Source organism: Peromyscus leucopus, chromosome 15, assembly GCF_004664715.2.
Source record: "Peromyscus leucopus breed LL Stock chromosome 15, UCI_PerLeu_2.1, whole genome shotgun sequence".
NCBI lineage: Eukaryota > Metazoa > Chordata > Mammalia > Rodentia > Cricetidae > Peromyscus > Peromyscus leucopus.
In genome coordinates, this window is record NC_051076.1 from 57940414 (window position 1) to 57952285 (window position 11872).

Below are 11872 nucleotides of genomic sequence, written 5' to 3' on the forward strand. Positions count from 1 at the left end.
CTTGCTCAAGGCTGCAGATGTGGTTGACAGTAGGGTTCCGACCAGCACCCAGCTGACTCCAGAGGCCGTCTGTCTGGAGCTGCTGTAGGTTTGAGTGATCTTGTTCTGTTCCTGCTGATTCTGGAATCTCTCTCTTTCTTGTCCACCTTTCCTTGTAGTGGTTCTTTCAGTCTGTCTCCATGGGATGCTGTCCTCCGATACTTGACTGTTTCCTGCCTTCTACAGACTTCACTCTATTGATGGAAGGCCTTGGTGGCTATTGGCGATGAGGGTTGTCTCAGCCTTGCTGTTCAAGCTTTGGAGGGTCAAGTTAAAGTTTTGTGTAGAGTGGTTCAAGTTACTGCCGAGTGATCCTAGGATCCCAGAGGGAGAAAGACCGGGGAAGATGCCATGGAAGAGGCCTTAGGCCTTGAGAGAGCTCATCTGTGGTGGTCGTGGGAAAGCTGCCACATGGACATAGCTTCCAACAACGTGGGGGTGGGGCGCCAGCTCTCCCTGTGGGCTCATGTCACTCAGGAGGTGCTGTCCCTGCAGATGCTGCAGGACTGCCCGAAGGCACGCCGGGAGGTGGAGCTGCACTGGAGGGCTTCCCAGTGCCCACACATCGTGCACATCGTCGATGTCTACGAGAACCTGTACGCGGGGAGGAAGTGTCTGCTGATCGTCATGGAGTGGTGAGCAGCCTGCGGTGTCCTGTCCAGCTTCGCCCCGTCACACTGAGCTGCCTCTGCCTCTGGACGCAGCTCACTGGGGACCTTGAAGCTTGGAATATGGGCACTTGATTTCCTTCAGGGCAGTGGAGTGTGGTGGGGGTGGGGTGACTTGCTAGTTTCCAGATCTTTCACTGTGCCTTTTTTTTTTTTCAGTCTCGATGGTGGCGAGCTTTTTAGTCGAATCCAGGACCGAGGAGACCAGGCATTCACAGAAAGAGGTAGAGGGGGTCTGCTGTGGGCATAGCTTTGGGTGGACAGGGTAGTAGGCAACTGTAGGGCCTTTGCAGGACCTGCTCACGGGAGAGGCTGGGGTGCTGCCTTCTCAGGCTCACTGCTAGGAGCACCTCTCTCCCTCAGCTGTGGACCAGTTCCCAGCTTCTTTGTGTCTCTGATGAGTTGGTGGGTGTGGGAGACTAAGGCTGCATTGGTAGGTTGGTGTTTCGAGCTTTCAGACCTTACTATGTGTTTCTCTCTCTTCTCTGCAGAAGCATCAGAAATCATGAAGAGCATTGGTGAGGCCATCCAGTATTTGCACTCGATCAACATTGCTCACCGGGATGTCAAGGTACCACCTCTTTATAGCCCATGAGCTGGGAGAAGGGGACCAGGAGTGCCTTACACCCTGATTGCCTGGTTCCTCAGGGTAGGGTGGGTCTGCAGACCAGTCTGTGGCCTGTGGAGTTTGGTACAGCGGACCACACACTTAGTAGTAATTCCTCTTGGGCTGCGCTCAGCCCTGGGTCTCCTCATCAGTCCCTCACGGTCCCACACACAGCTCTCTGGCCCAGCAGTGTTCCTCACAGTTCCAGGCACTAGTCTCTGGTTTCCTGGCCCTCTGCAGCAGGGAGCTGATGTCCTCATGGTGTGCAGAGCAGGGGGACTGGATGGATGCACGGTTGGTTGAGCAGATGAAGGGAAGGCACAATCCTTGCCCTTGGGTTTCTCATAGTATTTCCACAGGGTTGTTACTTCATCATCTCTCTTTCTACAGCCCGAGAACCTCTTATATACTTCCAAAAGGCCCAATGCCATTCTGAAACTCACCGATTTTGGCTTTGCCAAGGAAACCACCAGTCACAACTCTCTGACCACTCCGTGTTACACACCATACTATGTAGGTGAGTTTAGGAGGCCCGAGGGCTGAGTCTTTACCTAGGCTGTGTCCCAGCCCCTTGTTCCGCTGGTCTCCGGAGACCATAGATCCTAGGAGTGCTGAGTCTTTATGTCCTCACTGGAACTGGCTGACAGGACTCCGTCACGAGTGGACTGCCAAAGTTAAGCTGTGACCAAGAGTTATGAAAATAGTTTGCTGGGCTTAGGGCACAGTTAGGTGTCTGTTTACTCTTCTGAAGAGCCATAGTTTCTGTCACATTCTCTGTGGAGCCAAAGCCCCAACTGACTCATTGAATAAGCTCCCAAAACATGTTTGTGAAGTTACGTGGGCAACGCGTGTTTGCAGGTCTTCAGCAGTTCGGGAATGTTTCACCCTAAGAGTCCAGCTGCAGAGTCCCTTCTGGGGCAGGGCCTTCTGTTTCCCCCCCACTCCAGCTGTCCTTCCATTATGATGGGATGAAAGACTCAGAAACAGGGGAGGTCTCAGTGTTCAAAGAGCCAGGACAACCCACAGTGATCTTTGCTTTACAGCTCCGGAAGTGCTGGGCCCAGAGAAATATGACAAATCCTGTGACATGTGGTCCTTGGGTGTCATCATGTATATTCTGTAAGTGGGCCGGGGTGTGGGCTGGGTGCTAGGCTGCAGTGCGTTAGGGAGCTGGAGAAGCTTGTACCTCCGCAGGACAAGAGGAAGAGACAGACATTTCCCCTTTGGATGGGGGAATTCCCTGGGAATCCCCTGTATCCCTGCTTCACTTGATGCTTAGCAGGTTCTGGCTGCTGAGTGGTGGTACAGACTAGCGACTGGGCTAGACTGTTGAGTTGACATCCTTGGCACATTAGATTCTTGGGTCCTGCTGGGTCTGTATCAGCAGTTTCCTGTTTCTCTGTGACGATTTCAAGAGACTGTTTCTCACCCTGATCTTGGTACAAGATCCTAACTAACTTGGTACAAGTTCCTAAATAACACCCACTTTGTCGTTCTCTTTAGGCTGTGTGGGTATCCCCCCTTCTATTCCAATCATGGCCTTGCCATCTCTCCGGGTATGAAGACTCGTATCCGAATGGGCCAGTATGAATTTCCTAACCCAGAATGGTCAGAAGTATCAGAAGAAGGTAGGAACCAGCCTTCGGGAACAAGGGAAAGAGTGTGTGAGCGAGTGTGTGCACATGGAGGTATAGGAATGAGTGTGTGAGTGAGTGTGTGCACATGGAGGTATAGGAAAGAGTATGTGAGCAAGTGTGTGCACATGGAGGTACAGGAAAGAGTGTGTGAGCGAGTGTGTGCACATGGAGGTATAGGAAAGAGTGTGTGAGTGAATGTGTGCACATGGAGGTATAGGAATGAGTGTGTGAGCGAGTGTGTGCACGTGGAGGTACAGGTGCTTGTCTCACGTGGGTGCTGGAACTGGAGCGTGTACTTGTTCCTGTGCCTTCTAGGTGTGTCTTGCCTCTGGGAAGTGCCTGAGGTGGGGTCAGAGCCATGGTCTGTGTAGGCTTGTCCGATGGTTTAGCGTGATGGTCCTTGGAGCCACTGATCTTGGGTAGCTGCCTCCATACAGTCTCCTTCAGAACCCGATTAATGCAGAAAAGTGCAGGGCAGAGAATAGCTCCTGAGCTGTCCTATCCCTGAGCTGTCTCTGTCCCCTAAGCTGTCCTATCCCTGAACTGTCTCTGTCCCCTCAGCTGTCCCGTCCTCTGAGCTGTCCTGTCCCCTGAACTATTTGTCCCCTGAGCTGTCCATCCCTGTTCGCTGAACCATCCCATCATCCCCTAAGCTGTCCTGTCCTGTAAGATGAATTGCTAACTGGTCTTATTAATAATAAACCCGGAGCCAGATATTGGGGTGAAAAGCTGAGAGGTCAGGGATGCAGAAAGAAGCCAGCCACATTCTTACCACTAGGAAATCCTCAGCCAAAGAGAGGCCTACTTCCTGTATACCCATGCCTATGTGCCTTTCTGTCCCTGCCCTCTTACTTCCTCTTTCCGCCCAGCTACATCACTTCCTGTCTGTCTCTACAGACATCCAGACCTCCAGACCTCCATCGTTAGTGCTGGGATTAAAGGCATGTGCCACCATACCTAGCTCTGTTCTCAGTGTGGTCTTGAGCTCACAGAGATCCAGATGGATCTCTGCCTCCTGAATGCTAGGATTAAAGGCGTGTGCTACTACTGTCCGACTTGTTTAATATAGTGGCTGGCTTTTTCCTGATCTTCAGATAAGCTTTATTGGGGTGCACAAATAAAATATCACCACACTGTCCCTGACCTGTCCCGCCCCCTGAGCCGTCCTGTCCCCTGACCTGTCCTGTCCCCTGAGCCGTCCTTTCCCCTGAGCCGTCCCATCCTCTGAGCTGCTGTGTCTTCTGTCTCGCCCCGTAGTGAAGATGCTTATCCGGAATCTGCTGAAAACAGAGCCTACCCAGAGAATGACCATCACAGAATTCATGAACCACCCCTGGATCATGGTAAGCTTTATGGGCTGGGGAGACCTGGCTGCAAGGGACTGTTGTTGCTCAGTATGGTGCCTTCATCAGGACTTACTGCTCCACACTGTCTCTTGACCCCATGTCTCTCTCCTCAGCAATCTACGAAGGTCCCTCAGACTCCACTGCACACCAGCCGTGTCCTGAAGGAGGACAAGGAACGGTGGGAGGACGTCAAGGTGAGGGACACCTGCCACGGAGTGAGGGGCGGTTTAGAGGATGTCCCCAGCATGAGTGCTGGCCCTGACCTAGGACAGTTTGGGTCTGTGTTCTTCATCCCGTAGCAACAAAAAGCTTTCTGTCTGTCTACCCAGACTCGGCCGGCTGCTTCCCATGAGCCCCCTTCTCCCTAGGGCTCTGATGGACCTGAAAGGGCATTGGGCACTATCTCCTCGGTCTTCAGATGGAGGTGCTAAAGCCCTGTCCAGGGAGTGGCCTGTGACAGATCCTACAGGATCCGTCCCGGAGATCCTGATGGCTGCCCAGGGCTTGTCAGAGGGTTCCCGGGAGAGTAGCTACACAGTCGCCTGTTTGTGGGACCCAAAGCTGGGGATGCTGCTCTCCGCAGTGTGGACCCAGGCTGGCCTCCGCCCTCCACCCTTGCTCCGCCTTGCCTGTGTCTCACTGCTTATGTCTCTGTCCTCTTTCCCCGCTGCACGATCCGGACCCCGCTCCCAGGAGGAGATGACCAGTGCCTTGGCCACGATGCGCGTTGACTATGAGCAGATCAAGATAAAGAAGATCGAAGACGCATCCAACCCTCTGCTTCTGAAGAGGCGGAAGAAAGCGCGTGCTGTGGAGGCCGCGGCCCACTGAGCCGCTCCGTTCCCGCCCCACCGGAGGACAAGCAATAACTCTACGCGAATATATTTTTGAAACAAAGAGACACAAGTTGCCCACTGCTGCCTCCTGTCCTGGGTTACGTGGAGCCCAGAAACGCCTCTGGCTGAGTCCTGCCCTTGGCTCTGGCCTCCCTCGAGAGGGGCTGGAGGAGGATGTGTGAGGAGGGGTGAGGTGCTCTCCAGCCCGCGCTCCTCTTGCATTCTATCTGTAATTTGACGTAGAATTTTTATGGAACCTCTTTTATTGTCCTTTTCCTGCTCCTCATCCTTTCCCTAAGTCCATTCCCGTCTGCAAAGGCTGGGTTCACCGAGGGTGTTGTGGAAGTTGTTACAGGGAATGTCCCTGGCTTGTCCCATCTGTCCCCTCTGGTCTCCTGCCGTAACCTGGGGTCCCCACTGGCTCTGGAATCTGGGAGCTCCAGGGAGAGGGGGGAGGAGCGTGCCTCTGGCCTCCTGCTGAAGCCCCCAGACATCCCAGTGCGCACAACAGGGGTAAGCGTGTGCATGTGTGTACGCCCAGGCCCGTGCCAGTGACTGGACGGGCATTGGAGGGTCTAGGGAAGCCAGGGCTGCAGGGACTCCTGCTTGAACTGAGCCTGCCTAAATGCCTACATAGCATGTCTAGATCCCGAGCCAGGTAGTCATGGCCTCTGTGTTAGTGGGCAGGGGAGGCGGCGAGGGGTGAGCGGGCACTAGCAAGCAGCCACCAGGAGGACTGGGCCCTCTCAGGATGCCCTGTCCAAAAGTAGTGCTGGTCCTAGGTCCCCGAGGCTCTGACCACTGAGCAGCCTCTGCTTGCCCTTCTTGCCGTTATTAACCCACCCTTGTTGAGTTCTCTGAAATTTTTAGCCATTTCTCAATAGGCTGTCTCTCCGCTCCCATGGGTGAGCCTGGGAAGGTTATACTGCAAGGCGTTTGTATTTCATGCATCTTCCCCGAGCTCTGGGGTACCTGCCAACCTCCCTTCTTTGGCAAGGGCAGGGCCATGTGTGGTCTTCCTGGATTTCCACCATATGGCCTGGTGGGCGGGACAGTCTTCACACCAAAGATGTCTTGACTCTGTCCCTGCCCACTAGCCACCTTACCCTCTAACTGCTCAGCCTGGGTGGGGGCTCCCCAGGATTGAGGAGGGCCAGGTGGGGAAGAGTCTTTGTGCCATGGTCCCCCATGCCCCTCCCCTCTCGCTGGAGGAGGGGTGGCTCCCTCAGGGGTTGGTGAGGAGGGCTCCTGGGCATCTCTGGGCTTGGAGGCAGGGCCCAGATGTCTGCAGCGCCTCCCTCGTCTTTGATGGTGTGTTCAGCACTCAGACTGTTGTAAACTGTTGTTTTGTATGAGCAAAATTGTCTTTACTAAACAAATTTAATAGTTGAAAGTCTTCATTCTCTTCCTTGCCGGGGCTCAGGCCTTGACCTCTTGCCCCTGCTCTTCCAGACTGTGGAAAGGGCCGTTTGTGGTGGGTGCAGAGCCCTGGAGGGGAGAAGAGGGCCTCCTTGATGGATCGGCACGGGAATGGCCCCTCTTAGATGAGGGCCTGTGACAGTGAGCGCTGATCTCTTTGGAGTCAGGGCAGCTGGGTGGGAGAAACCACTGAAGTGGGTTCCATGCATGAAGGGTTCTAATCTTAAAACCAGGGTGGTTGTAATACCTTAGATTTCCAGGAGGGAGCAGTACAGGCCAGGCCGAAACAAAAGTGCCTTGTGTTACAGTGGCCCAGCCGCCTCAGAAACCCTGTGATGAACTGTGTGTCCCTGCAGAGCGTAGAGTAGAAGCCAGTTTGCTGACTCCTCAGCTTCTGTCCCCAGTCAGGGGAGAAAGACGGGGCAGCGTGGTGAGTTGGCCCTACTTGGTGAGATGACCGATCCAGATGTGGAAGCCCAGTGCTTACAGTTGGTTTGGGCTAGAACTCAGGCCTCAGGATCTCAGGGCCTGGGGTGTTCACTGTCTTCCACCAGCCCTTCCTCTGGAGGACACACTTACCTGCTACCCTAGCCCTCAAAGGGCTCGAGTCTCGGCCACTCACCTGAGAGCACTCTCATGACCCCGAGAGTCATCCAGCAGGCACTCTTGCTTTAAAGGAACTCTGTCTACACTTACCAGGGGTGTCAGAATGAAGCCTGCCATCTGAAGGCGCCTCTGTAGCTGTGATCAGCGTAGAGGCACAGAATGTAGTTGTTACTTGATGGCCATGCGGGTGAGAAGCCTGATAGAGCCTCACTGTGCTTACAGGGCTCTGCAGGACCACATGCTGTTGTGCCTTTCCCAGCCACTTTGTATCTCTCCCATCCTGAAGGATTTCCCTGAGGACCAGTCTGATGAGATTGGGCTAGCCGAGGGCTAGCCAGGGAGCCCTTTACTGAGACTTTAACCTTCCTTCTCTCTGCACAGTCCTTTGTGCTGTGGATGGTGATATATCTGCTGGACCAGGAATAGCGTGGACTTCTTTGGGGGCCACTGTTCTGCTCCAGAGGACTGTCTCACAGTCTCCTCATCTCAGGGCACTGGGACTATTTGCCCCTGAGTTTTGCTTTTTCCCAGGACAGCTGACAAGGTCTGATACTGCCTTCCAAGGAAGAAGACTACAAAAAGGCAGGAGATCTGGCCACGCCTCTGTTACCCCCTCCCCCCCACTTCCAGATCTTCAGATTCCCGGTCTCTAACTTGAGGGAAGAGGATTAAAAAACTTCTTTGGTGTGACTGTGTTAATGTATGCCACGTGTGTACAGATGCCCAGGGCGCTAGAAGAAGGTGTCGGGACTCTTGAAGCTGGAGTTGCAGGTGATTGTGAACCACTCCACGTGGGTCCCCTGGGGTAGCAGGAAACAGTCTGTTGGCCCCAGTGCCAGCTCTGGGGCACCCCCTTTCTCTAATTCAGCTAACCCCGATGAGCTGGGTCAAAAGGCATTGGGAACTTGTCTCTAAGGGCAGATGTTAGCTTTCATGGGGGTGAGGTTGTCGGGTGAATGGGCTGGATATACTTCTTGAAGATACCGAGAGGAATTCTTGACGTTCTTGGGTACTTATTGAGGGAAGTGCTGATGCAGGGTTCATCCTCATTAACCTCGGGGTTAGGTCCTCTGAGGGAGCAGTCGGGTTTTCATTATGGAGAGATTCAGGCTCAGAGGCGGACTCTGATCCAAGATCACACTGGTTAGGTGACTGTAGGCTGGGTTTTCTGCTGTTACTATTCGGGCTCCTTCAAAATACACAGGAAGTAAGACTTCTGGGTGGGAGGGAGAAACTGACTGGACCCTGTCCCCTGAGGATGGGCTATGTGGGTGTTGTGAGGGGTTCAGGAAACCACAGGTTTAATGTCTCCTGTAGTGCCCCTCCAGGGTGCTTTTGTGTGCACAGAGCTGCTCCTTCTAGGGATTAGCTCTGCTAAGCGGGGCCAGAGTTCTAGGCTGGGCCTGTGGCCTGCTGCTCTGGTCCCTCCCTGCTCAGGAGTCAGTCTGCCATGGGGTTGGCTTGGTAGGCAGTTCACTAGGGTTTTCCTTTGCCTGGGTTGGAGACAGGAAGACAGAGCTGTGAATGACAGGAGCAGGTGTGTGGGCCTGAGTGGGTGAGTTGTAGGTGGAGCCTTTGCAAAGTGTGAAAATTCAGTTATTCGAGGGAGGAGGTTAGGGAAAGTGGCCGCACCGCGCCACTGTGAGTGTAAACAAACCGCTGGATCCTGTTATGTGTGGGGTTGGGTGAAGGCACAGACTTTTGGGGAGCAGCCTCCGTCCTCAGCCCCTTCCTGGATCTGCCTCACAAAAGCCTACATTTAGGCCCCTGGCTGCCTTGGGTGAGCCTGACGGAGTTTGGGAGCAGCCGCTTTTGACAGGGGACCTCAGGCTTCAGTTCTTGGCCCTCTCCCTGCATGGAGTCAGGCCGGCATGGAGAGAGTTCCCACTCTAGCACTCCATTTAATATCCTGGTACGTCAGTGTGCCCTAAGTGAGAAGGAGTGTGAAGCCAGACTCCGCCCTGGCCTGGGGAGCTGTGCAGAGCCGCTGTGCATGCCGATCTCACAGGTCTGGACACTTGGAAACTGTTGCCATGGGTGAAGGCTGTGATGTCCACTTCTGCATGCTCCCCGGCTCTTAGACGTTTTGAGACAGGAGAGCAAGAGCAAGTGGAAGGAAGCTGACACCGGCCCTCCGGTGCCCCGTTAAAGCCTCCACATCCTTGCTTTGGCGTGTCGGGGTTCAGAGCCTTGAAGGTGGGGAGCAGTCTTCCGGTTTGACGATTCGGGACATTTGCTGTAGGCCAGCCACATGCTGCTCAGTGGAGAGGTGGAGACTTCCAGCCACCCCTGAATAAAGATGCTACCTTCGGGCCCCTCGCTGCCCATACCTCGTGTGTGTCATGGAAAGATGCAGATGATCTGGCCGTGGGTCCAGCCCCTGTGACAGTGCGTTCTGAGGAGTGGCCAGGTGTCACCAAGGCAGAGGGAGAACCATGCTGCCCTCCGAGAAGCAGCTGTTGTTACCAGAGCCCCAGGAGGGCTTCCCTGTAGCCCTGGGGGTTGACCCTCATAGACACTCTGGTAGAAATACAGGGCTAGTGTAGTCGTGAGTTCTCACTCGGCTCTTGTCTCTCTCCTGAGCCAGGCCCTCCCTTTGGGCAGGCACAACTCTCTTTTTTTATTTTTTATTTTTCTCAAAAGCTCTTCACTCAGCATTTTTGTTTGATGGCCGGTCCTATGGGCTTTGCCCACCTCGCCCCCTTCAGTGGGGATGCTCTGGACTTTCTTTCCTACTTCTTCAGCCGGGACTCTTCATTCTCCAGTGTGTGCCCTCCTCAACCAGAATTTGGGAACATACTCTGATAGGGATTTCCCCATTAGTTTCTCAGTTCATTAATAGTAAGAAGCTGCATGAAGTGATACCTTCATCTGAGATCACTTTTAGTTAGACAGTTGGTGACTCACTAGAAAAAGCTGGCTTTGCATGAAACTGAACCACTTTAGAAAGCTGGGAAGGATGGTCCTGAGGATCTTAACAACCATTTAAAGGCATGGCTCCCCTGATGTGGAAATCCCCTTTTCAATAAATACTAAACATTTGGGAGCCTCCTTGGAACAAGTAATAAAATTAACGCGTAAGTGTCCACCTTTCATATTTTTTAACACCAGCATCTCAAAGCTAAGCTTACCTTGGCATTCACACGTGCTCTGTGGAGAATTGTTACTATGAGGTAAGTTGCCATCCATAGCCTTTGACTTGGAGATCTTACACCTGTCAGTCAAGCCTGTAGGATTTCAGGCGGGGGGGGGGGGTCCTGGGACAGTGGAGCCTGTGCATGGTAAATTATCATTAGAGACCAGGACTGTCATGCAAATGCATTCATTTGCTTAACTTTCATGATGGCAGGGACAGCAGAGTTTCTTGTTTATTCTTAACTCATACCCCTGCTAGGATTTGCAAGTGAAATAACAGAACTAATTTCCCCCCTTTGGCAACTATGAGGCCCTCCCTGTGTGGCCAAATATGAACGTGTCTCCGCCTCACTAATCCTAAGGGAGTCAGGTTCCAGGGGCTTCAGAGTATCCACAAGGGTTGTGAGAGTGAGTCCCTGCCTGGCGAGGCTGTGGCCAGAGCCCGAGGCAGGCGACTTTAGACCCCGGGAAACATGGTTTCGCTTATTGCTCAAGCCCAACAGCTGTGAGCCTCTGGTTCCTCAATTGGCTCATCTCTTGAGGTTACCAGGCCTCATGTCTCAGAGAGAGGTGAGTTCTGCCAACCTCGTCCTCTGATTTGTAAACCTGTGGTTCTGAATTCACCAGTCAAAGGTTTACTCTTCAAAAAAACCATGACCTCTTCTGGGCTTGAGGCCTAGACTTTGGTTAGCCAAAGTCTGTGGGGCAGAGTACTTGCTTTTGCAGAAAGTGGAGGGGCCTCTGGGTTTCTGGCACTCAGTTGCCTCCTTTTCTGGTCATAAACCCTTCTAAAGAGACAGTCCTCATAGTGAGACAGGAACCCCGCCTCCTACTCCACCCACGACAGGCTAGGCTAGGCTCTCAGTCTGCAGGGAAGAGGGCTGCAGGTGAGAAAGCCAGTCTGACCTGCTTATTCAAGGTTCCAAAAAAAGAGGGGTGCTTGGTTTCTGTTGCATGGATACTCATCTGAGCAAAGCCAAACACAAGCTGAAGCATGGTGGACATGATACGGGGTTGCTTGGCTGTGCAGGGTGAAGTGACAGCCACCTGAAGATTGTCCCATGACACCAGTCCCTTCTCCAGCTTGGTCTTATCCTTTGATTTGTATTCAAAGAATTTATTCTCCATAAGCTTATAAACACAGCGGGCAAACTGCGTGGAAGGTGTCATGAGGCATTTTCTGCAATTTGCCTTTGAAAGTTGTGAGAACACAAAACTTAACCATTTCCACCATTCAAAAAGAATTTAAAAGATTTATGTATGATTTGTGTATGTATCTGTGTGCATGCACATGTGTGTGCAGTGTGCATGAACAGATGGGTGTGTTCATGCTCGTGTGGAGGCCAGAAGAGGGTGTTGGGTTTTCTCTATCACTTCCCTAGACCTTTGAGGCATGATCTCTCCCTGAAACTGGGGGTCATAATTTCTCAGCTGTACTGGAAGCCTGCAAGCCTCAGTGATCCTCCTGTCTCTGCACCCACCAGGAGCTGGGGTTTCAGGTGTTGGCTGGGTGTCCAGCTCGCTGTGTTTGTGTTAGGATATGAACCCTGGTCCTCAGGATCCCTCAGTAAGCCTCGCA

General features: G+C 53.2%; 1 protein-coding gene across 1 annotated transcript in view; it reads left to right on the top strand.

The window, feature by feature from the left end:
- Positions 1-6526, top strand: part of Mapkapk2 (MAPK activated protein kinase 2) — a 43657-nt gene extending 37131 nt beyond the window's left edge. Inside the window, exons 2-10 of the mRNA XM_028876496.1 lie at positions 535-674; positions 867-931; positions 1199-1278; positions 1705-1831; positions 2358-2433; positions 2818-2942; positions 4209-4294; positions 4411-4491; positions 4991-6526. Coding sequence (XP_028732329.1) covers positions 535-674; positions 867-931; positions 1199-1278; positions 1705-1831; positions 2358-2433; positions 2818-2942; positions 4209-4294; positions 4411-4491; positions 4991-5128 — 918 coding nt within the window. The 3' untranslated portion in view covers positions 5129-6526. The remainder of the gene's footprint in view (positions 1-534; positions 675-866; positions 932-1198; positions 1279-1704; positions 1832-2357; positions 2434-2817; positions 2943-4208; positions 4295-4410; positions 4492-4990) is intronic.
- Positions 6527-11872: the final 5346 nt, after the last annotated feature.